This window comes from Gambusia affinis, linkage group LG11, assembly GCF_019740435.1.
Source record: "Gambusia affinis linkage group LG11, SWU_Gaff_1.0, whole genome shotgun sequence".
Classification (NCBI taxonomy): domain Eukaryota; kingdom Metazoa; phylum Chordata; class Actinopteri; order Cyprinodontiformes; family Poeciliidae; genus Gambusia; species Gambusia affinis.
The window spans coordinates 25,930,335-25,954,940 of NC_057878.1; the positions used below are offsets into that span (position 1 = coordinate 25,930,335).

At 38.4% G+C, this 24,606-nt stretch overlaps 1 protein-coding gene across 1 annotated transcript in view; it reads right to left on the bottom strand.

Moving 5' to 3' along the window:
- Positions 1 to 171: 171 nt before the first annotated feature.
- The window catches only part of LOC122840369 (protein mono-ADP-ribosyltransferase PARP4-like), a 35,978-nt gene continuing 11,543 nt past the window's right edge, over positions 172 to 24,606 (bottom strand). Inside the window, 27 exon segments of the mRNA XM_044132710.1 lie at positions 172 to 1,468; positions 2,058 to 2,190; positions 2,374 to 2,476; positions 3,859 to 3,937; positions 4,090 to 4,137; positions 4,203 to 4,279; positions 11,390 to 11,494; positions 13,637 to 13,678; positions 14,565 to 14,606; positions 14,796 to 14,819; positions 15,151 to 15,186; positions 16,884 to 16,907; positions 17,082 to 17,102; positions 17,534 to 17,644; positions 17,714 to 17,809; positions 17,883 to 17,963; positions 18,044 to 18,124; positions 18,276 to 18,443; positions 18,978 to 19,077; positions 19,160 to 19,347; positions 20,586 to 20,656; positions 21,231 to 21,420; positions 21,527 to 21,664; positions 21,860 to 21,941; positions 22,088 to 22,128; positions 24,147 to 24,311; positions 24,381 to 24,467. Coding sequence (XP_043988645.1) covers positions 1,327 to 1,468; positions 2,058 to 2,190; positions 2,374 to 2,476; positions 3,859 to 3,937; positions 4,090 to 4,137; positions 4,203 to 4,279; positions 11,390 to 11,494; positions 13,637 to 13,678; positions 14,565 to 14,606; positions 14,796 to 14,819; positions 15,151 to 15,186; positions 16,884 to 16,907; positions 17,082 to 17,102; positions 17,534 to 17,644; positions 17,714 to 17,809; positions 17,883 to 17,963; positions 18,044 to 18,124; positions 18,276 to 18,443; positions 18,978 to 19,077; positions 19,160 to 19,347; positions 20,586 to 20,656; positions 21,231 to 21,420; positions 21,527 to 21,664; positions 21,860 to 21,941; positions 22,088 to 22,128; positions 24,147 to 24,311; positions 24,381 to 24,467 — 2,475 coding nt within the window. The 3' untranslated portion in view covers positions 172 to 1,326.

Genomic DNA, 24,606 nt, shown 5'->3' on the forward strand with positions numbered 1-24,606 from the left:
TAAATAAAAGACAAAAATACAAATAATTGGCCGCTATGTTTGAAGTATGTGCTAAATAAGTGTTAAAAACTACATAATTTGAAAGTATTTGTTTGGTTTTCCTCCAGGACTTTTTAGGGACATGAAGGCAGCATGATATTTTTATTCACCATCATTCCTAGTCTAGCCTGATAGACCATGACAGCATAGTATGACATTTTTCACACCATTCATAGTACAGACGGTTTTTTAATATGTAACATAAGACATCGAAAATAAAAATAATTTCAGGTCAGTATTTGGATGCAGCCGCTCACTTCTTGGGAAATTTGAGCCTGTTTAGATGAAGTGAACCTGTAGGGACGTTGGTGTGTAAATATGTTGGTAAGTTAGTTAAAGATGCCTGTTTTATTTCAGCACTGGTTGCTTTATTATCTGGTTTTTACAGGTTCTAAACAGTTAGATGCAAAAGTTCATCAAAAATGACAAAGTTTCAACAAAGTTTCACAAGGTGAGGTGATTAAAACAAATACGTGATCAGAACGTTGGGTTTGTTCATTTAATTCTCTGATTACCATCTACATTATCACCCAAATTTAAAAGACAAACTCAAAAACCATCACCAGCATGAGAAACATAGGTACAAAGACAAACCACCTTAGTAAGATTCTATGGACAATTGTTTTTGACATAAAATATTATATTACTGCCAAACATAGTGAAAAATGTTGCTTTAGATTAAATGTTACTGCAAATAGGTCAGGATTATTTTTGCCATTTTATATTTTTATCACTGTTACCATTATCAGGCGAAAACAAATTTTATATGTAAAGAAAAGTATTAACGCCGGTTTGACCCAAAGCTCATAAACTGCTCAAAAGACTATAATAAAAAAGAAAAAATAAAGAAAAAAAGCTCATATCTTAGTTTTAAACCATCTCCAAATGAATGTACAACCTGAAAGTTCAAATATCAGCTAATTTCTCCACAAAAAAAAAGATTAGCTTTAAAACACAAGAATTGAACTTCAAAAGTTTCCCAAACAAATTTTGACCTATTCTTAGTTTTAGCAAAAAAATACAAATAAAGGGTCTGATTGTTAAGTTTTGTTTGTAATTTTATTAATTTTGTATCGTTTAAGTGGGTGAAATGTGAAGATTTCTCTTCCTTTCTCTCCTGTTTTAAAATTTTTTCAGGTCATTTAAAAAAAAAAAATTCAATGTGGGATCTTCTTTAGCTTTTTGCACACAAGCTGAAGCAGATAAAAAGCAAAACACAAAACATGATGACAGATACATTCCTCAGAAAGTGCTGCATCAACCAGTCAGTGCAGAAGATTGGTGCGGTCAGTCCCCTGAATACAGCAGCTGGTGAAGGGCAGGCTCCCAGCTTAAACCGAACTCCAGCTGCCTGCAGGCGTACGGATACTGCCGGTCGGCCCAGCGTACCCAGTCCACTGCCTTCTTCACCTGCTGCCAGCGCTCAGACCTTTAAGGGGAAAACATTCAGGTTAATCAGTCAGGAATTCTGACTTGGAAGAAACATTCACCTCTCTGCTCTAATTAGTCAAAAATGTACAAATGTATATCCATTTTGCATTTAAGTTAAAAACAATACCGTCTGTAAATATGCTCTATCCACATGTAGGCGATCAACCTCTCCCAGTTAGTGTGACACCCAGAACTATTTAAATATGAGAAAACATCCCCTCAAAATGTCTTTCTTTTATTACTTGTGTTTTAATTATGCTGTGAGGCACTGACTCATTCACCTCAGGTATAAAAGAGAACACAGCTTTCACACTAAAAACTGGCATAGGGACAAATATAGATTCTATATCATATATATTCTATATATATGATATATATTAAAAATATCTAGATGTATAAAACTGGTTCTGTTTTGGACCGTTTACATTCATGTTCTGCTAAGCTAAGCACTCCACTACTGGGACGGTTCAGATTAGTCATTTTAAAAATCACTTTTATGACCGACTGAATTAAATTTCCATGTGAGAGTTCATGTCTGTGTGACCGGGTTCTCCTCATGTGTCTATGTGTTCTGTTCCGGTTCAGACCTGGACCCAGTCGGCTCCTTCAGGTGAAACAGACTCTGCAGCAGTTTTCCTTCCTCCAGCTTCTCCTCCCTCATCAGCTGCAGAACCAACAGAGTCGCCACCAGCCTCCTGATTCCTGTGTTGACCTTTGCACCTTTAACAAACATCCACACGGTTCAGTTACAACACTGGAGTAAACCAAAGCTAGACGACTGTCTGAGATTTAAAACCACCAAGTTTATTTTAATCTTTCTCTAGGAGATAAATAATAAAAAAATAGATCAATGAATCTTAACACTAACAGCTCTACTACACAGAGTGTAACATGAACTCTCACCCAGAGAAAGAATGCTTTTGTTCTTTAGGAACACGTTAGCGAACACATCCACGTTGACGTTGATCAGTTCTCCCAGCTCAACAGTGAACTCCCAGTATCCATCCTGCAGCACACAGAAGATTAACACAAGAAATGGCTCATGGTCTTTTGCCAGTGACAAAAGGAAAATCCTACAAGCACTAAAATCTGACTCTACTCCATTTTCATTTGCATTTTCTGAAGAAGGAAGATGCACTCAGGGTCTCTTTCAGAGTTTTTTGTGTCGTTTCCTTCAGCAGTTCTTGGTGCAGCGCCACCATAGCAAGGAGGGGAACAGGTTTTTAAATTAGTTTATATCATTTGATAGAGTGTGAAGGTTGACCCCAACAGCTGAAAATGTAAGAAATGTTGCTATTTTGGTTCCCAGACTATCGGGGGTGAAAACGTCCTAAAAGTCCATCCCATGACCCAACTATAACTCAGCAGCTCCACTCTTCTTCCTAATGCCTTTTCAACTCAAAGATATTTGTTTCTGCACTTCTATCTTTAGATACCTTGACATCATTTCAGTCAGGGAGTCCAGACTGCAGCATCTTGTAACTTTGAAGTTATTCTGCTGTAACTGTGCTCCTGGACAGATTCTAGAGTCGGATAGTTGTTGCTATGTGCTGCTTGGTTTACAACCACCCTCCTCTACTCTGGGCTCATCTGTCCAGACATTGTTATTACAGAAGTCTTTGTTGTTTTAAAAGACCAGAAATTTCTTCAAATTTTCCAAGCAAACCAAACTTTTTCTGTCCCGTTATTAATATACAACATCCTACAGTGGGATATTTATTGACCTGAAAAAGGTGTTGGAGAAAATCATAAAATACTAATACAGAAAGTTATCTTGATAACAGATGGCAATTTGTACAAACTGATCAGTCTAAATATGCTTCAGTGTTACCTCTGGTATCCCACAGCGCTCAATTATTATTTATATTAATGACATTTATCCTGCTTTTGTCACAGCTGCACTTTCCTCTCGATTTTATTGAGCAAAAATATTTAGTTTCAACCTGTCTGAGTTCTAACTTCTGTTAGCACTACACACCACGGCTCCAGAACCAGAGACCTGCTTCTGGAGCCGTTTCTGGTCCGCTTGGCGTTCATATATGTATTAAAATTGCACCAGAGTTCTCAAACCAAGTCCCAGTTCTTTAGGTAAACCGGAGTTAATTTTTTTAGACTTTCTAGACAAACAAACTGGAGTTGAATTAAAGCAGACTAATTAGGGCTGGTGTGAACGCACTTTTCAGCACATTTTAGATTATATTAAGTAACAATATTCAATGTTGTTAAGATGAGTTTAAGTTTTTAGGAAGCAATTTGCACCATAAGAGCAGATGTTTTTATCCCATAATAAAATAGAAAATTTAGATGGAGATATTTTTTTATGATTCATGATATAAGTTTCTTCTCTGAGCTTTGGACCAATTTAAAGAACGGAGTAAAACCTCTTACCGCCTGCTGCAGCTGGAAGATCTTTGTCCACTTCAGCTTCTGCTCTTCTGGGTCTGGACCTCTGGACCTGAATTTCCTTCTGGGATTAATAAAGTATATTAATTCATTTATTCATTCATTCAGGTTTGTGTGTTTGAGAACCGAAAGGATGGATGATGTTGCTGAGCCAATCAAACAACCAACCATTAGTTTTGGACTGAGTTTACAATCTCGAAAGGATTTGCACTTAACAGAAAAGGAGAGGTTGCAGAGCTGCACTGCACACTGTAGATGATCGAGCTGAAAAGAGATTCCCAAGAAAATTAAGATCCCAGAGAAGTGGTGGGGGGACATTAGATACTAACAGAGCAAGTATTTCAGTTGGTGATTCAAGATGTCGGTCCGGATCGGAGGTCCTCCTGATCACTAAAAAACTCTCCGTCTGTAAAAGACAAACATAACATTCAAGTCCCAGTATTTTTATCAGTCATTCCATGTAAAAAAACTGGGATAAAGAATAAAAACCAAAACTGTGTATGTGTCCTTTAATGACTTAGAAATAAGGGCCTAACTTAAAACTGTAAAGAAATCCCTAAAATAACAACAGAGATGGAAACTCCTGGTTAGCTCAGGCTGGACAACTCCATCAGAATAATCTAAGCCCATCTCTGTAAAATGGAAACATAACATTCTGGTTCCGGGATTTTTGTCAATCGTTTTTTGTTGTTTGTTTTAAGTCTGATACATATCAGAAAATTCACATACTGAGCATTTTGCAGGAAGGTTAATGTCTCAATGGCCTGAGGAATGAGTGGCATGTGGGACTTTATCTGCTGATAAACCAGGAAGATTAAACTCTCAGTAGCTGCATTTTCATTGAAGAAAAAATTATGCAATTTTGAAAATAAATTTGCTTAATCGAAAATACCAATTTCTCAAAAAACGTTTTTTCATAAAAGTTTTTGTGTTAGTATGAGGTAGAATCAAAATTTGTGTTTATTGCAAATCTGAAATAGAAACACTTTTTTTGCACCACTGTTTGTAAACAGAAGTAATGCACTTATTTGTAGTCACTAAGCTGGCCTGCTTAGACCATTAACCTAATCATTTCCATAAACCCTGCTGTCATTCAAGAGTCTTCCTTAATAACCACAGATCCAACTGCTGGATTGGTCAAAGAAAACACTGAACATGATCAGATCAACAACATCCACATTTAGATTAGCAGGATATTATCTTCTATGTTTAATTAGAAGTTGTGTCATATTTACATAACATGATTTTCATATGATACAACTTCTCCACTTATAGATTTACACGGTTTCGGTGATTATCAACTTTTCCATCATCCTGACGTTGTCAAATCAAAATCAAAAAATCAAATCAAATCAAACTTTATTTGTATAGCACATTTCAGCATCAAGGCATTTGAAAGTGCTTTACATCAAATCAAACACAAAGATACAATGCAACATAGAATCAACAATAAAAACACAACATAGTCAGATTCCGTCAATAAGTTTGCAACTGATTACGTTTCAAATAAAACTCTAAACAAGTGGGTTTTTAGTTGAGATTTAAAGGAAGTCAGTGTTTCAGCTGTTTTACAGTTTTCTGGAAGTTTGTTCCAGATTTTTGGTGCATAGATGCTAAATGCCGCTTCTCCTCGTTTGGTTCTGGTTCTGGGGATGCAGAGCAGACCAGAACCAGAAGACCTGAGAGGTCTGGAAGGTTGATACAACAGCAGCAGATCTTTAATGTATTGTGGTGCTAAACCATTCAGTGATTTATAAACTAACAACAGTATTTTAAAGTCTATTCTTTGAGCTACAGGGAGCCAGTGGAGAGACTTTAAAACTGGTGTTATGTGCTCTATCTTCCTGGTTTTAGTCAGAACACGAGCAGCAGCATTCTGGATCAGCTGTAGCTGTTTGATTGATTTGTTGGACAGGCCTGTGAAGACGCCGTTACAATAATCAATACGACTGAAGATAAACGCATGGATGAGTTCCTCTAGATCTGGCTGAGACATTAGTCCTTTAATCCTGGAAATGTTCTTCAGGTGATACAAGGCCGTCTTTGTGACTGTCTTTACGTGGCTCTGAAGGTTCAGGTCAGAGTCCATCACTACTCCCAGGTTTCTGGCTGATCGCTGATTTTTAGTTGTAATAACTGAAGCTGTGCACTGACTCTAGATTGTTCCTCTTTAGGTCCAAAAATAATTACTTCAGTTTTGTTTCTGTTCAGCTGGAGGAAGTTTTGGCACATCCACACATTTATCTGTTCTAAGCATCTGTTCAGTGATTGGATGGGTTCTGAATCACCTGGTGACATTGTAATGTAGAGCTGTGTATCATCTGCATAGTTATGGTAGCTAATATTATTTCCTGTTATAACCTAAGCCAGTGGGAGCATATAGATATTGAATAAGAGGGGTCCTAGGATTGAACCTTGGGGTACCCCACATGTGACCTTTGACCTCTTTGATGAGAAGTTTCCAATTGAAACAAAGAAATCCCTGTTCTTTATGTACGATTCAAACCAGTTAAGCACTGGACCGGAGAGTCCGACCAACTCTCCAGTCGATTCAGTAGTATGTCATGGTCAACAGTGTCAAAAGCTGCACTGAGGTCCAACAGAACCAGTACTGTGGTTCTACCACAGTCCGTATTTATATGGATGTCATTGAACACTTTTACCAGGGCAGTTTCTGTGCTGTGGTGAGACCGGAAACCAGATTGGAAGAAGTCAAAGCGGTTGGTTATCGTTAGGAAGCTATTTAACTGTTTACACACAACTTTTTCAATAACTTTACTGATGAATGGGAGGTTGGAAATCGGCCTGTAATTCTGCAGTAGTGATTTGTCTAGATTGTTCTTTTTTATCAGTGGTTTGATTACTGCCGTTTTCAAAGCCTGGGGGAAAACGCCTGATGAGAGCGATGAGTTTACTATTTGGATCAGATCAGTAGCAACAACAGGCAGGACTTTCTTAAAGAAATGTGTGGGTAGGACATCCAGACAGCAGGAACTGGAGCTTAATTGACTTATAATTGGGGCCTGCCCATAGCAATGCATAAGGAGAGCAGTGACTGACTTGCGAAGCAAGTCAGTCACTGCCTCCATGCATTGCATGGCAGGCACCTATTGTTCTACACCCAATAGAATGTCTCTTTATTTATTTATTTTTCTTCCGTCAACCGGAATGCGGCTCGTACCGCTGCGAGCCCATCCACAAAAGTGGTATCAAAACGTGCGGCTCGATCCCGGGAGGGGAGCTATTACTTTGGTGGGATTTGGCGTTACAATGGCCACGTAAAAAGCAAAACACGACCCCAAAATCACTAACGAGCTCACCAGGTGCAAGTCTCGTCGTCAAGGGGACGAGGCAACCAGTAAATCCTGAAAATACCCTATTTTTGAGGATTTTCTGTGTCGTCATAACTTTATGTAGAAACGCCATTCAAACTTCATTTTGTAGATACGTCCGTGATCTCTTTTAAAGTGAAGACAGCACGTCAATATGTATTATGGTTTGTCCACAACTTCTTTCTACCCAAAGTTTTTGATTTTTGGAAAAATCAGAGTGTGAAGGCCGCTCCGCTAGAGTGAGAGTCAGAGCGACATTTTGACCCCAAATCATTTTTTAACTCGCCCTCACGCTCACAAATATTGCATGATTGGTATCAAACTTGGTCATGACATTGATACGCGTGCCTGCTCCGGTCAAATGTTTTCAAAAATTATCTAGCGCTTACAGTTTTCTCTCCAGGTGCTTCAGAGCAAAGTCATGCGCCAGGGTAGCAGACAGATCTCACTGATTCACTTCCATGTATTTCTGAAAAATTTCAGACCTTGGCACACACTTTTTTTATCTCATTGCTGTTAATACTGTGAGTGAGGTAGAGATATGAATGGCGGGACTATGTGAGACGACAAATAGCCCTCTCATATGCTTCAAACGGTTTTCGAATATGTATTACGGTTCCCGAACGGGAAACAGTTTTTTGCAATGCTTTTTTTAGTCAAACTGGCTGGCTCAAACAGAGAATTGTCTCCCCCTGGATGTCTCACTCACAGCTGGCAGAGAGGATTATTTACCATGGCAACGGAACCCAGAGCAGGGAGAGCTGCTAAGGACTACAAATACGCATCACTGTAGTTCTAACTAGTAGTTCAGTTAAAACAGAGGAGGACTGAGCTGGCCTTTAGAAAAACTTGCTGCTATGGGCTGTATATAACTCATTTAACCCTGTCACTGTTACACATGGGATGAGTTTGGCCCTTTGAAATGAAGCTTACTGAAAATTTTAAAATAAAAGCCCTTGAAAGTTTTTACATCAGGTCATTGCTTTTTTGAGCGTTATATGACTGATTTAATCCAATGACTGTTACACATGGGATGACTTTGACCCTTTCAAATGAAGCTTAACAAAAATTTCAAAATAAAAGCCTTGGGAATTTTTACATCATGTAATTGCTTTTTTTGGCTTTATGTGACTGGTTTATCCAAAGCACTCTTACACATTGGATTAGTGTGGGCATTTAATATGAAGCTTACTGCAAATTTCAAAATAAAAGCCTCAAAATGCCCCTCTGGACAGTGCACCGCCGGAGGCGGTGCAGTGATATCATTCTGCATTATCTGTTTATCCGAGGTTAGGGAACTGCCTTGCGCAGCAAGGCAGTTGATTAGCATTAGCCTTTTAGCTTAAATAAGCTATTTTCTATTTTTCAGACTTATTAGCCATGTTTAGTATACTTAATGGAGTAAGTAAATGACAGTAAACATTCTAATGATACCCCACATGCTACTGAAAGTATTTATGCTTACATTAGCATATTTGCTCATTTTAGCTAATGCACTTGCTTTATCATACTGAATGGTGCATGTCCAGTTTACTTAACATTCTTGTGATTCTATTGATTACATTTCAGCTTTCTTTAGCATTGATGCTAATTCTTAGCATCAGAACGCTGGGTCCAAACCGACGGGCACACTTTGGCAGGCCCCAGTTAAATTTCTTCAGGAATTTTCTAGTTTCCTCTAGGGTTTTATAATTGGGGCCTGCCCATAGCAATGCATAAGGAGAGCAGTGGCTGACTTGCGAAGCAAGTCAGTCACTGCCTCCATGCATTGCATGGCAGGCACCTATTGTTCTACACCCAATAGAATGTCTCTTTATTATTATTCTTAACTTCTTCTTCCGTCAACCGGAATGCGGCTCGTACCGCTGCGAGCCCACCCACAAATGTGGTATCAAAACGTGCGGCTCGATCCCGGGTGGTGTGCTATTATTTTTGGTGGGATTTGGAGTTACCATGGCGACTTAAAAAGCAAAAAACGACCCCAAAATCACTAACGAGCTCACCAGGTGCAAGTCTCGTCGTCAAGGGGATGAGGCAAACCAGTAAATCCTGAAAATACCCTATTTTTGAGGATTTTCTGTGTCGTCATAACTTCATGTAGAAACGCCATTCAAACTTCATTTTGTAGATACGTCCGTAATCTCTTTTAAAGTGAAGACAGCACGTCAATATGTATTATGGTTTGTCCACAACTTCTTTCTAAGCGACCCAAAGTTTTTGATTTTTGGAAAAATCAGAGTGTGAAGGCTGCTCCGCTAGAGTGAGAGTCAGAGTGACATTTTGACCCCAAATCATTTTTTAACTCGCCTCACGCCACAAATATTGCATGATTGGTATCAAACTTGGTCATGACATTGATCTGGCGTGCCTGCTCCGGTCAAATGTTTAAAAAATTATCTAGCGCTTACAGTTTTCTCCAGGTGCTTCAGAGCAAAGTCATGCGCCAGGGTAGCAGACAGATCTCACTGATTCACTTCCATGTATTTCTGAAAAATTTCAGACCTTGGCACACACTTTTTTATCTCATCGCTGTTAATACTGTGAGTGAGGTAGAGATATGAATGGCGGGACTATGTGAGACGACAAATAGCCCTCTCATATGCTTCAAACGGTTTTCGAATATGTATTACGGTTCCCAAACGGGAAACAGTTTTTTGCAATGCTTTTTTTAGTCAAACTGGCTGGCTCAAACAGAGAATTGTCTCCCCCTGGATGTCTCACTCACAGCTGGCAGAGAGGATTATTTACCATGGCAACGGAACCCAGAGCAGGGAGAGCTGCTGAGGACTACAAATACGCATCACTGTAGTTCGAACTACTAGTTCAGTTAAAACAGAGGAGGACTGAGCTGGCCTTTACAACAACTTGCTGCTATGGGCTGTATATAACTAATTTAACCCTGTCACTGTTACACATGGGATGAGTCTAGCCCTTTGAAATGAAGCTTACTGAAAATTTCAAAATAAAAGCCTTGAAATTTTTACATCAGGTCATTGCTTTTTGAGGCGTTATATGACTGATTTAATCCAATGACTGTTACACATGGGATGACTTTGACCCTTTCAAATGAAGCTTAACAAAATTTCAAAATAAAAGCCTTGGAATTTTTACATCATGTAATTGCTCTTTTTGGCTTTATGTGACTGGTTTATCATAATCACTCTTACACATTGGATTAGTGTGTGAATTTAATATTAAGCTTACTGCAAATTTCAAAATAAAAGCCTCAAAATGCCCCTCTGGACAGTGCACGCCTGCTGCAGTGATATCATTCTGCATTATCTGTTTATCGAAGGTTAGGGAACTGCCTTGCGCAGCAAGCAGTTCATTAACGTGTAACCTTTTAGCTTAAATAAGCTATTTTCTATTTTTCAGACTTATTAGCCATGTTTAGTATACTTAATGGAGTAAGTAAATGACAGTAAACATTCTAATGATACCCCACATGCTACTGAAAGTATTTATGCTTACATTAGCATATTTGCTCATTTTAGCTAATGCACTTGCTTTATCATACTGAATGTTGCATGTCCAGCTTACTTAACATTCTTGTGATTCTCCACATGCTATTGATTACATTGCAGCTTTCTTTAGCATTGATGCAAATTCTTAGCATCAGAACGCTGGGTCCAAACCGACGGGCACACTTTGGCAGGCCCCAGTTAAATTTCTTCAGGAATTTTCTAGTTAAGTAGTTGAAATTGGGTCATTTTTCCTGTATTTGTTTTGTTTGGGTTCAGTGTTGGTACTGACTTTATAGTGGATGTGCAGATTAATCCTCTGATTTTTTGAATTTTCTCTGAAAAGAAACTGGAAAACTGGTTGCAGGCGGCAATAGACTGAAATTCAGGTGGTAACGTGATAGGAGGGTTTGTGAGCCTGTCAACTGTTGCAAATAAAGCTCGAGCATTGTTAATGTTTTTCTTTATGACATCTGCAAAGAAGGCCTGTCTTGCATGTTTGAGTGTTAAATGATAGTAACGTAGTTTTTCTTTATAGATGTCATAATGAACGTGAAGTTGAGTTTTACGCCATTTTCGTTCTGCCCTACGGCAGAGTTGTCTTGCAGATCTAACTATTTGTGCATTTCTCCATGGAGATTTCTTCTTACCAGACACAACCTTCATTTTAATTGGGGCAATGGAATCAATGATATCTGAAACTTTAGACTGAAAATCATTTACCAACTTATCTACGAGTTTTACGTCATTACAGCTTAAGAGTGTGGAAGAAGAGTAGATTTGATTGTCATCTGCTTCTGGTTCGGGGAGTGGGCCACAGCAGCCAAACTGGAACAAAGAAACACAACATTCAAGACCCAGTACTTCTACCATTTTTTTCTATATAAAATACAGATTAATCAGAAAGATTTAAATATACTAGGCACGGTGCAAGTAGATGAAGAGCTCATAGTCTTGGACCCCACAGTGAAAATGTATTTAAATGAAGGAAAAATGAAGTAAAATCTCCCAGAAAAAAACTGTAAGGGTCACATGGTCCCAACCAATTTGATTGATTTTTGGTGATGGACGATTAGCTAAACTTGCATGTGAAACTGATCTTATCCACCAATCTTTTCTACCACCACAAGGGTCTGCGAGAGGGCTGCATTTAACAATAGCCTACTGTTGCCAACTTTGCAACTTTTTTGCTACATTTAGTACAGAAACAAATCAGTACAGACAGACAAATTTCAGCCTCCATGGGGCCCTAAGCAAAATGTGGTTTTGGGGCCCTTCAGTCCTGCTAACAATGCGGACTGGATGCAATCAGCAGCCCGATCAATAGATCATTCACTCACCTACTATAAACACATTGTATCTCTGGCTGTGCTGTTTACATTATATACATGTATAATATAGGATACATTTATTGGCCACCGGATTTATCAACCAGTTGATTTCTGGGCACCGATTTACTTCATTTTGGGGGATCGTGATTGGCCGATACTTACATGTGAAGCCCATCTTATCCCCTGATCTTATCTTTGTCAACAAAAGTTTAAAAATCTGTCTCTGTCCTCTTCTGGTCTACAGTGAGAGGTTTGACCCATCAGGTCAGGTTTGAATGTTTACAGTGAACAATATTCACCCCACTGTTACCAACTCAGTGACTTTCTTGCTACATGTAGCAAAATTTCAGAAATCAAAAAAAAAAAAATCTAAATTAAAATTGGCTTTTCAGGCTTTTTAAAGATCGGTAACCAGGGATCGGCCAGACAATTGCAATTGGTTCAGCCCTACACACATATTCATGACATTCTTTAATGAAATAAATTTCTCTTAAGCGTTACTCCAATACCTAAAACTGTTATTTATACCAGGTGAGTCTTTCTCTCCTCAGAATGTGGACGGTACTGATTCTGATCCTTCAAATGATTTTAACAGAAGTTTCTCATAACTTAGAAGTTGATGTAAAAATAATGTTTGTTTTAGGCACAAAATGATTTTGCTCAGCAGCAAACAATATATCACCAACTACAGCATAGAGCAGCTCATCAATGTAGCAGCTGTGTAGCCTGGCGTAAAAACATTTTGCTAGACAATGTCAAACATTGAGACGTTTTAATTATTTTATCAAACATTTTGAAGCCAAAAATACCTCAGAAGTACCTCTGTCTTTAGATGAGAATCAACTTATTTAAAGTTTAAACTCAGTTTCACACAAACACAAAGACCCTAACATAAATGCTTGGTTGTTGAATTAGACTGTTCCAGGTCGCTATAAAGATAATTTTCTATTAGCAGCTTTACAAATCTTTTACATTACATTACATTACCACTCCTCATTAAAACAAACCTTTATCTTGGCTTTTTTTCTATTCTTCCTCTTTCTTTTCTCCCTCCCTCACGGATAAGTGCTTTTTTGAGACATTGTTTTGCTTATTTAACTTCTGACCTGAGCTTTGGACGTTTGGCCACCAGGGGGCCCCGAGAGCAATTTTCTTTTGTTTTTTAATCAATAAAATAATAATTTCTACATACATTATCAAGTATATAATTGTAAAATCAAATACCTTCATAGTGAAATTTTGTATTTTTTATATTATAATAGCATAGAAATTCTTACTAAAAAAAGGACAATAAATAAATAAAATCAGCTCCACTGAACGGGCCCCTTAGTGGCTCTGGGGCCCTAAGCAGCTGATTAGTTTGTTTATGCCTTGGGCCGGCCCTGAGAACAGGCCAAAATCAGTCATGCTTTTTAAATATCGATGACTGGCCAGAACTGCAGTTGCTGCATCCCAACATTCTTTTTATAACAGCAAACAGTCTGAGAGCTATTCTGAGAGTATATCACAAGTAAACCACAGATAAAGTGAAAACATCTGGTGGTTTGCTGAATGAGCCTTTAAGGAACTGAGAAATAACAGCCTAAAGTAGCAAACTGTAAAGTACTAGCTAAAAACAACAGTGGCGTTAACTCGTTACCTCAGGCTCTTCAATATCGAAGGACTCTGGATAAACCAGCATCTGTAACAGAGAAACATAACATTCAAGTTCCAGTATTTGCTAAATATTTACAAAATTATTAGGAACACCTAATAATCAAATGTGTTGATGAGAAACTGGATAAATATGTGTGAATGGTGTAAGTACTAAGCATGTACCCTGTTCCTTAACCTTTTAAGATTCCCTAGAAAACCTCATCCATAAATTTCCTGTAGTTAACCTATAACTAGCCTGTTTGTACCATTTCTACATAGGTACTTCTAGAACGCAATCCCAGTCCTCAAGGGCCATCATCCTGCAACTCTTACATGATCCAACACACTTGAATCAAAATAGCTGAATCACCTCCTAAGTGCACTCAAGTTCTGCAGAGACTTGCAAGCCACCTCATTGTGTGACTCGAGTGTGTTGAAGTGAAGACACATCTAAACATTGCAGGACACCGGCCCTGGAGGCCTGGACTTGCCCACCCCTGTTCTAGAGGCAAGTATTCTGGGTTTACCTTCTAGTTTCCAATAACCTTCACTTGAAAACCCTGAGAGTATGTCACAAGTAAACCACAGACACAGTAAAAACATTTGTTGGTTTGCTGCATGTACTCTTTAAGGGACTGAGAAATAACAGCCTATAGTAACAAACTGTAAAGAAGTAGCTAAAAAGAACACAGATTGAAAAAAAAAGTTTCAGTATTTTTATCACAGTTTCTTCTATGTAAGAAATTCTGACATAAGCCCTAAAGATCCAAAGACACTGTAGGTATTCAGAGAGTATGTCACAAGTAAACCACAGATAAAGTGAAAACATCTGTTGGTTTGCTGAATGAGCCTTCAAGGGACTGAAAAATAACAGCCTAAAGTAGCAAACTGTAAAGTACTAGCTAAAAACAACAGTGGCGTTAACTCGTTACCAGAGGCTCTTCAGTATTGAAGCACTCTGGATAAACCAGCATCTGTAACAGAGAAACATAACATTCAAGTTCCAGTATTTGCTAAATATTTACAAAATTATTAGGAACACCTAAAAATCAAAAGTGTTGATGATCAGATGTCTGGAGGAACTGGATAAATATGTCTGAATGCCCTGAGAGTAACATATGAACTGTATGATACAAATACTAGATTTGTGTGTAGATTCATACATCATCATCGCTCTCTTCAGATGTCTGTAACAGAAACAAGCAGAAAGCAGGAAAATAAATTAGAAAGGTATGATCAGCATTTAATCAGTTGTGTTGTTTCACATTTTATTAATTGTAATAACTGTTCAACTGACAGGCTATAATTAGCCTGTTTGTACCATTTCTACATAGGTACTTCTAGAGCAGAGGTGGGCAATCCCAGTACTCAAGGGCCAGCGTCATGAAACCACACACAGTGAAAACATTTGTTGGTTTGCTGCATGTACTCTTTAAGGGACTGAGAAATAACAGCCTAAAGTAACAAACTGTAAAGACGTAGCTAAAAAACAACAGATTGAAAATCTGTCCTTCTTACCTCTGCAGTGGCAACAGAAGTTGAATGACGTAAACTCTGTAACAGACAAACAAAGCATTCAAACTTCAGTATTTTTTAATCATAGTTTCTTCTACGTAACAAAATCTAAGGTAAGCCCAAAATCGCCAAAGATACTGTTGGTATTTTGAGTGTGTGTCACAGGTGAACCACAGATAAAGTGTAAACATCTGTCGGTTTGCTGAATGCGCCTTTAAGGGATTGAGAAATAATGGTCTAAAGCAGGGGTGTCAAACTCCAGTCCTCAAGGGCCACCGTCCTGCAACTTTTAGATGTGCCTCTGCTGCACCACCTTAATAGAATCATTAGGTCGTTAGCAAGTCTCTGGAGAACTGATCTACACAAGGAGGATGTAATTTCATTCCAGTATTTTGTACTTGTGGCACATCTAAGTAAAAAAGCAAAAAGTAACAAACTGTAAAGATGTAGCTTAAAAAAAACTGTGGTGTAAACTGTCCTTGTTACCACAGAGATTAGGAACAACAATGTTTCCACCAAGCACCTATGAGAAAGAACCTTTCAAGTTTCAGTATTTTTAGCAATTATTCTTTGTATGTAACAAAATAAAAATTCTAAGATACTGAGAATGTTGAGATGGGAACAGGTTCATCATCAAAGACGAGACAAATTTTTTTGTGTAACAAATTTCTTGTGCAAGACAATTCAAAGTGGTTTAGACAAATATAGTTTAGAAACATAAACTAAACAAGATAAATACAAGAAAAAAAATCACGACTTAGATCAGGAAAAAAAAACAAAAAAAAACTTAAAGCATAAGAAACTTTAAAGTAACTAAAAATAACAGTAAAGGAAACTTGGTCCTTTTCACCTGAGAACTTATACAAGTGCTATTATAAGTTCCTCTGTAAACGAAACATAACATTGCAGTATTTTATCCATCCTTCCTTCAAAATAAAACACTGAAAAACCAGAAAGATCCAAAGATACTGAGAAATGTTGCAGCGAGATAAAGGAAGAGTCCTGCTGGTTCCAAACGTCCACTGACTAATGAGGAGGCCTCTGAGCTCATCGGGATCGTAAAAGCAGCAGAAATGTTTCTTTATTTGTTCCCCAGAGTTGTGCCTAAAGACAATCTTCTCTCTGAGGTCTACAAACAATCCTCTGGTCTATGGGGGAAAGTAATAAAATAAACTAAATAAATGAGGCAGTGGACCCCTTCAGCAGTGTTGGAATGACAAAGGTTTAAGAGTAGAAAGGTCCCCCAAAATGAATACTGAATTTCCTTTTGTATAATTGATTTAACATATAAATCGCATACAAGAAATCTTGAGTTTCAGAGCAATTCAATAGTGTGTGGATCAATGTGCCCGTCTCAGCGTGGCATCGCCAGGATTGAATCCCCAGGAATTTTAACTGAAATATTTTCACTTTTTCTTTGTCCTCAGGAAGACTCCAGTTGATGACTGGCAGCAATAAAGAGAGAAACAGTGAAGCTGTGATCAGCTTCTGTCTGAGCTGCAGTTTGTGCAGAAGTGAAAGACCAGATTACGTACAATATGAAAATGCTTTCAACTAATGAGGAAGGTTAAGTAAAAGATCCAAAAAAATCTGTATGGGTCTCATAGTCAAAACCTGCCTTAAAATTTCCTTATAAGTACTCCATGAATACTTGTTCTTGTTAAGTATTAAAGCATCATACTATAAAGGTAAAGCCATATGATACAAACACTAGATTTATGCATGAAGGTTCGTACCTCGGGATCGCTTTCTTCAGATAACTGTAAAAGAAACAGAAGCAGGAACAGAAAGTTCATTAGAAAGGTATTATCCACATCTGATCACTTCAGTTGCTTCAAATTTATTGGTAGAAATCATCTAAAATACCAAAGTAAGATATATTTATTCAAGCTGTAATTCTTGCTTAACATTTAAGTTAAGAAAATAATCAATACCTCTACATCACAAACCACAATCTGAAAAGAAGAGAGCATATAGAAGAAAATCAGTTACAAGTACAATATTTAACTATTTCTCACAAATATTAACTTGAGGTTAGGGTATTATGAAAAGAAGAATTAACCATTTCTTTAAAATCCTTGAACCTTCCAACAATCTCCGTGTATTTTACTGTAACAAAGACAATCAAAAAGCTTAAAGAGCTGACCTAAATCTGATCATGTTTCCTTTAACAATAAATATAGCTGCAATTCAAACATGTGGTGTCCCTCAGGGATCAACACTTGGACTTTTTGTTTTCTATTCCTACCAGTACATCAAATTTACACAGTTAAGAAAAAATGGAGGCTGGTGCAGCTGAAAAAAAAATATTTAAAAAATAGCCACACAGATTAAACCTCTTCATAGAGTTTTGAATCCCCAGGAATTTTAACAGAAATATTTTCACTATTTCTATGTGCTCAGGAAGACTCCAGTTGATGTTTGGCAAGAAGTCCACATCCTCCTCTGCGATCAGCTTTGGGATGTCTGTGACTCCATCGTCTGCCTTCTCAGAATCCTAAAACAGGAAAAATTACTTTGGTTTGATTCAAAAACAACTCTGAACATGGCATGAAAACAAACAGACCCTCTCTTCGATGGCCACGAAGCTGGTGAACTGAGACAGTATGGAGAACTCTTTGCTCAGATCGATGATGAAGGACTTCAGCTCTGCTTTTTTACCCTGAAAACACAAAAACAGGAGTTTCAACAAAGTTTAGCTCTGATTTGAGGTCAAAGGTGACGCGCATGCTGACCTCGTGTTCAGCTTCAGTGATATCAAGGTTTCCATCCTCGTAGTCTCTGATCAGGGCTCTTGCTGTGAGCTTATGAAGAAACTAAAGCAACAAATCAATAGCTGAGGTTGAATGTTTTTCATATTTCAATGTGTTTATACCGATAATAAACAGAGCCTTACCGTTCCTCTGGTCTTCTGCAGCTCTGTTGTTGACACCATGGTTTGAAGCTCCTGACCACGCAAATCTCCAAGAAGAGTCGCCTGGATGGAAAATCACAAATATGATTAATTTTATCTTTAATCATTAGTTGCAGGCAGCTCATGATCAACTCAACTCTCCTTTGTAATTTCTCTGATCAACGATCAACCTGGCCCAGCAGGTGGCAGCAGAGAAGAAGAACCAGTTGAATACCTGAGTGCAGTGGGGCACAAAGCCATAAACCAGCGTGTGGCAGTCGTTGAACAGAGCGGTCAGCTGTTTCGGGGCTTGAACTGGAGGAGCTCTGGGGTTGAACTGCTGCCACTTCACGGAGACGGAGCTGCAGCCGGGAGACGACATGCGCTTCACCTGGCGCTCCACCTGCAGCCACAACATGTTCAGGTATCACAACGTCTCCAGTTCAACTGATAAACGCTCAAATTAATCTTCAGGATGAATGTTTTCCATGCAAATGAATTAGACCAGGGATGTCAAACTCATTTGACACCTGGTTTAATGGGTTTAGGCACATTCTGTGCACATTCAGTTTGTTTAAACAGTTTTAGCAAACTGTTCAAATATTGGTGCTAATTTAGAAATATTTACAAGAAATTTAGCAAAATTTGTGCTTTTGTATGTTGTTAATGTAACTAGTAATTACTCAGGAACTATAATTTGACATCAATAAGCTTGTGGCAAGACTGTCCTAAAAATAAGAAATACTGCATAGAAAATAGGATTAAATAGTTCTGTTGAGACAAAATTTAACGTGTTAAAGTCCAACTTTTTAAAAATGAATGCAAGACATTTTCAAGCCTTAATTTTACATGCATGAATTTAAGACTTTTAAGGATGCAAATTAAAAAGATTCGGCAGACCGGATGGGAGTTTGTCATGTGAATTAGAAAGTCTCACCTTGTCAGCCCAGGTGTACTTCGCTTTAGAGTCGAAAAACTCATAAGCTCCGCCCCCTGCCTGAGCCAGGGCTCTCAACATGTGGCGATTTGCTGTGGAGCTGAAATGACAAACAGCCACGTCACCTGGTATGAAGAGAAACTAAAAATGAAAAGGAAGCGAGGAATGAAGACCTTTCTCACCTGAAGCCGCAGGTGAAGAGACGACTGTGCTGGACGTTGTCTCTGAGTAGCTGCAGGGTGGCCGCCGCGTTCTGGATGTGGCCGTCTGACAGCAGCAGCAGATTTCGAATGCTGCCGGACGGCGGCAGTAGGCTGAGCGCCCGGAGAGGCTGCCACAGCTCAGTGCTGCCCCCTTCTGAGGAGCAGCTCTAACAGCAGACAGAAGAGAATTACTGGTAAAGTTTGGAAATATATTAGGGTTGCAACTAGTTATTATTTTAGTAATCAATTATTCAGTTAGTTACTTTGGTGACTAATAGATTAATCAGATAAAAGGAATGGGGAACATTTTGCAATTTTTTAATTTAGCCACTTCAGTCATACTGTAATTATAAAAATTCGAAACACATTCAAGATGCAATAAAACAAAGAATTTGATAACCTTTTGAAATAAGAAAAATAGCATGAAACACAATAACACCGCATTCTTTCGTGTATGCTTGACTGTTTGTAGCACAGGATTTATTTTTTGTACAGGTTTGGATTAATTACTCTTTATTTTCCTAAGTGTTCTTCCCTCCCACCAAGTTGTTATTGTAAATACAAATTTGTTCTTAACAACTCAGCTATAAATAAAGTTTAAAAAGGCTGTACTATCTGTTTTCCAGGCACATAGTGTCATGTTTCAGGACAATCCAGTAACTATGTTACAGTTGTTATAAAAATGCCGTGTATATTGAATATGATTTAAAAGAAATTTTACTTTCTAATTTGACACCTTAAAATTGGGCCTCTGTCTCTTTAAGAAACTCCAGCTTTTTCTAAAACTCCGCCTTCAGGAAGTCATCATAACATCACTCTTATATTAACCCTTCCACAACGTTTTTACTGCCGTTGCACTGAGAAGTAGCTCACATAATGAGCTCAGCAGATGTGCAGTTCCACCAGGTGTTTGCTAATTGCTGCTGGCTAGTCTGTAGGAGCTGAATGGGGGAGACGCAAGGGAAGGATGCTCTGTGAGACTGAAGCTCAGAAGCTTAGAAAGTGCAGCTCTTAGAAGGAGTTGCACCTTGAAGGTGGAGCTAAGTCTATCTACGCGTTTTGCACATCTGAGTGGTTGGCATGGAGATTAAAGGATTTCTTATGATTAATATAAATAGTTCAGTCTGATACAATGTCAAAAATTTTGATTTTTATGGAATTCATATAAGTGTCTGTTTTCAACTTTAGCTTTTAAGCTAAATTTGATGAATTTAAGCATCAAACTTTTACAATTTTGAGGATTTTCTTCAAATAAAAACTTTGCTAAGAATTTGAACTTGAATGCAGCAGTGACGCAGTGGGTGGAGCGTTGACCCGTGTACAGAGGCTTCAGTCACAGGTTTGAGTCCCGGGCAGTTGACCTTTCTGCATGTCTTCTTCCCTCCCTCATTGAGTCTGAACTCACCTTGATGAACGCCTTGGCTTCAGCTTCAACTTTGTCTAGCTTCTGGGCCGTCAGGAAAGCTTCTTTATAATCTGAAATCCAAAAACAAGACAAATCAAGAGAAAACAAAGCCAGGTTGATGAAGATCAGTTGGTGGTTTTTCTTATATACCTCAGAATTTACTTCAGCAAGTTTAAGCAACATGTTTTAACTTTAGACGTAAAATATCCGATGCAGAAAATAACAGAAGAGAATGAAGATATTTCAGAATATATATCAAACAGTCTGTACTTTCCTATGGAGTAATTTTAAGTAACTTACAGGACCATCTCAAAGAAAAAACAGGGTCCTTTTTACAACTTGTAAATTATTTACAGGAAACTTTTAGAAAGTACACTTTGCATGTTGAAGGTTACATGAAATTCCCCCCGGATGGTCGCTTATAAGTTCAAGAAAAGTATAATGCAAGTTCTTGGAAAGTAAACTCATGTTCAATGAGTCTAACCTGAAAGTGAAATGTGCGTTCCTGGAAACAACAGACAGAAAAGTCTCAGAAACATACAACTGTATCACGTTTTGATTTAGATGGTTTAAATAATATCCAGTCCCAAAATTAAACAATGAGTCAGAGTTCTCTTCTAACCAGTTCTCTGCTCTTATACCAACCTGTTCCAAACAAAACAATGTTGATTTTGACGTCGTTCTTCAGAGTCTTTAAAACCTGCAGGGCGATTTTCTGGGCCAGCTGGAACGATTCCCCCTTCATGGACTCAGACGTGTCCAGCAAAAGAACAACTTCACTGCCTTCAGAGCTGGAGTCAAACTCAAAGTTTGGGTAGAAAACCAGCATGCAGGCCTGCAGCAGAGTGGAGGGTTAATTCACTTAGTGTGGAGTGCCTCAGGGTTCAGTACTGGGACTCTCTGAAAGCAGATTGGTGTGGAAGGGGGAAGGACAAACAGACCTGGCTGTCCTTGTCTGGGTGTTTCTCCACCCACATTCTGGGAAGATGAACCTCAGAGAGAGTGACAGACATCTGGAAACCATCTGACCCGATGACCTGACCCGGCAGAACACTGATCACCGCCTTACGGTCCTTCCTCTGGACATCAAAATACAAACAAAATGAATTGCACAAAAATAAAAACTGGATGACATTGAAGATTAATTTTTTTAAAAACTAGTTTAAAAGGTAAACATGTGTAAAAATACATCATATGAACTCAGAAAAAAATATTAAATTGCAGATTATGAAACAATATGCAAATGACATGATTGTGTTTATTGAAAACAGCACCTTAATTTTTACTTGATGGGTGATGCACGTCAGGTTAGAGATCTCAAAGGGCATCTCCACCGACATGTCCAACATAAACTCTCTGAAGTCCAGAAGAAACAACACAATTAGTTAACCAAAGACAAACGTTAAAGAATCCAAATCCAACAGTCCCAAGAAGAAAACCAATGCATTGCTGAACATATCAGTGACTTCATGAGTTAAAAAATTAATAACAATCATTCTCACCTTGCTGCTTCATTGGTCACACAAACCTTCTTCAAAGCGTCCTGTGGGGTTAGAGAGCACATAAAACATTCTCCTACTAACAATACAAAGGTTTTAATATACAATAATTCCTAAATTGACCAAATGAAAGGATTGTAAATAAAGTCTATCTATCTTTGGCAGGAAATCGTATGCATTGTTATGTCATTTCCATTAAATCTGCAATTAATTGCTCAGCAAAATTTGCTATAGTGACAGGCCTACCTACATTGGACCTGAATCCAGCATCCTACAATGACTCAAAATTAACGTACAACTCCAGCATGAATTTGGGTTTACAGAAGCTAAATAAATTATTTACCGGCAGATCCAAGCTCATAGAAATAATATCGATTAGCTTGTTATTAACGAAAGCATCGTTATCATAGACTAATTACTTAAAATAGCACTACTCACTACTCAACAGAAACAAGTCGACAGCCATTTAATGCTTCTTTTGATCCGAAATGCTTGACGCAACCTAAATGATTGTGTTCTCCAGGCTTTTGAAAACTTTCTTCTGGCTTGTCGTATAATATGAACTCTGCAGCTCCAGATAGTTAATTATGTGGATCGCATTGACACCTGGAAAATTCTCAAGATTATAAGAAAAGTCTTTTTTATTAAGATAATACAGATAATATCCTACATATACAAATATTTTTTTTGAGATGCCTCGTCACATCTACACTAAAAAATGTTTAAAACTGATTATACAGCTCTTCAGAAGAAGCAAAAACATATTAAGAAGCATTTATTTCCACGTTATTTGTCTATTTATTCTTCACAGTGGTCTAACTGAAGAAGGTTTCATTTAGTTACCGGAACCATTGTACCGCGGCAGCACAGCTACGGATGGTAAGGAAAAGAATCGTCCTTTTAGCTTTGCAAAATTTCCAGATGTAAACAATAATATGAATCGTGTCTAAATGGTATCAGCTAAAAATGATTTATAAACTTGTACGTAAAAGTTCTACCACTTTTCCTACAATTGCAAAGGAATTTTCACTTTTGAGTTTGTTCACAGTGCAACCTGTTGTTAGCGGTGCAGTTGGTGTTATTTAACTTATTTTAGCTGCTGTGGTGTTCAAATCAGCTCAGCTCTGAACGATGGCTTTATAGTCAGCAAGGTCCACTGCCTGTCTGCAGCTCCAGTCGCATCGCTGGTAAAACTTTAGCTCGTAGCTGATCTTGAGTTTGCAGTTGCATCGCTTCGTTTAGCACCAAAAAACAAAACGGGGATCTGCTCCACGGTGGAGCGTCAACTTGCGCAGGAATCCACTGCTGATGAATGGTGGATGCTCCGCTCGGTCTGATTTGATCACTAATTTGTTCCTGCATATTTAACAAAATGCCTTTCGGTCATTCCTAGTCTTTAAATCTTGGATCATCGAGCCAAATTTGTGAAAACCTATATTTTCCCATGGCGAAGCGCAAAATGACTAGCTAGTCTCAACACGTTAGGCGGTTCCAACACAATGAATGCGCACAGCAGCTTGGAGTCTATCAGTGACAGCTCAGGTCCTGCCAGAACCGTAGTTCTAATTTTTTATACAGATTTTAGTAAAACAAACTTAAATAAATAACTGAGCATCAATGGAAACTTAAAAATATTTTTGGAGGGATGATTAAACATTTACTACTTCTTACTACCTTTTGCTGACTTTAATTTGAGCTCATTTAATTTATTACCTTTAACTAACGCGCATGGAAACCCTGAAAATCTGTAGATATCTAAACACACCCCAAACTGACTTGTTCATGGTTTTGTTGTGGCCAGAGCAGCAACAAAAAATACAACAAAACGGGATTTAAGAGACAAATGTTTTCATTTCTGGTTGTATGTATGAAGATGTTGATATTGTGGAGTTATTTTAAGTTAGGTGGTATGTAACTGTTTGTTAAATGAGTTAAGTGGTCCTTAGCCTGAGAAAGTTTGAGAAGCCCTGTTCTAACTGAATAAACAAAAATTAAATCCTCAAACTCAAAGTGAGTCCTCCTAAACATAAGCCCGCCTCTCAGTACAGGCTCCGCCCCCTACCTGTGTTTTCTCGTTGAGGGCGGAGCTCTTCTGCCATGGAGCCACGCTGCCCGGCAGGGAGAACAGGAGGCTCCCGTCTCTGACCACCAGCTCTGACACAAAGGTCACCTTAATGAGGACGGTGGCGCCAGGCGGCAGGTTGCCCACGCTGATGGTGAACACATCCTGCAGAGAGGAACCAATCAGAAAGGCTGGGATACATTCCTGAAACCATCAAGATGTTGCTGGACATACTGGTGCGCTCTGGTCCATGAGGTACGCTCCGTGGCCTTTTGCTATCGCCTGTTTGTACTCCTTGTGAGCCGCCGCCTTCTCCTTCACCTGAGAACAAAAACACAGCAGAACAGTCATATTAAGAAGAACCTGGGCTTCCATTGAAACTCCACTATACCATGCATTGATGCAATAGTCGATGCAATAGTTGATGCAATAGTAGCATCAATAGTTACAATAGTTGCAA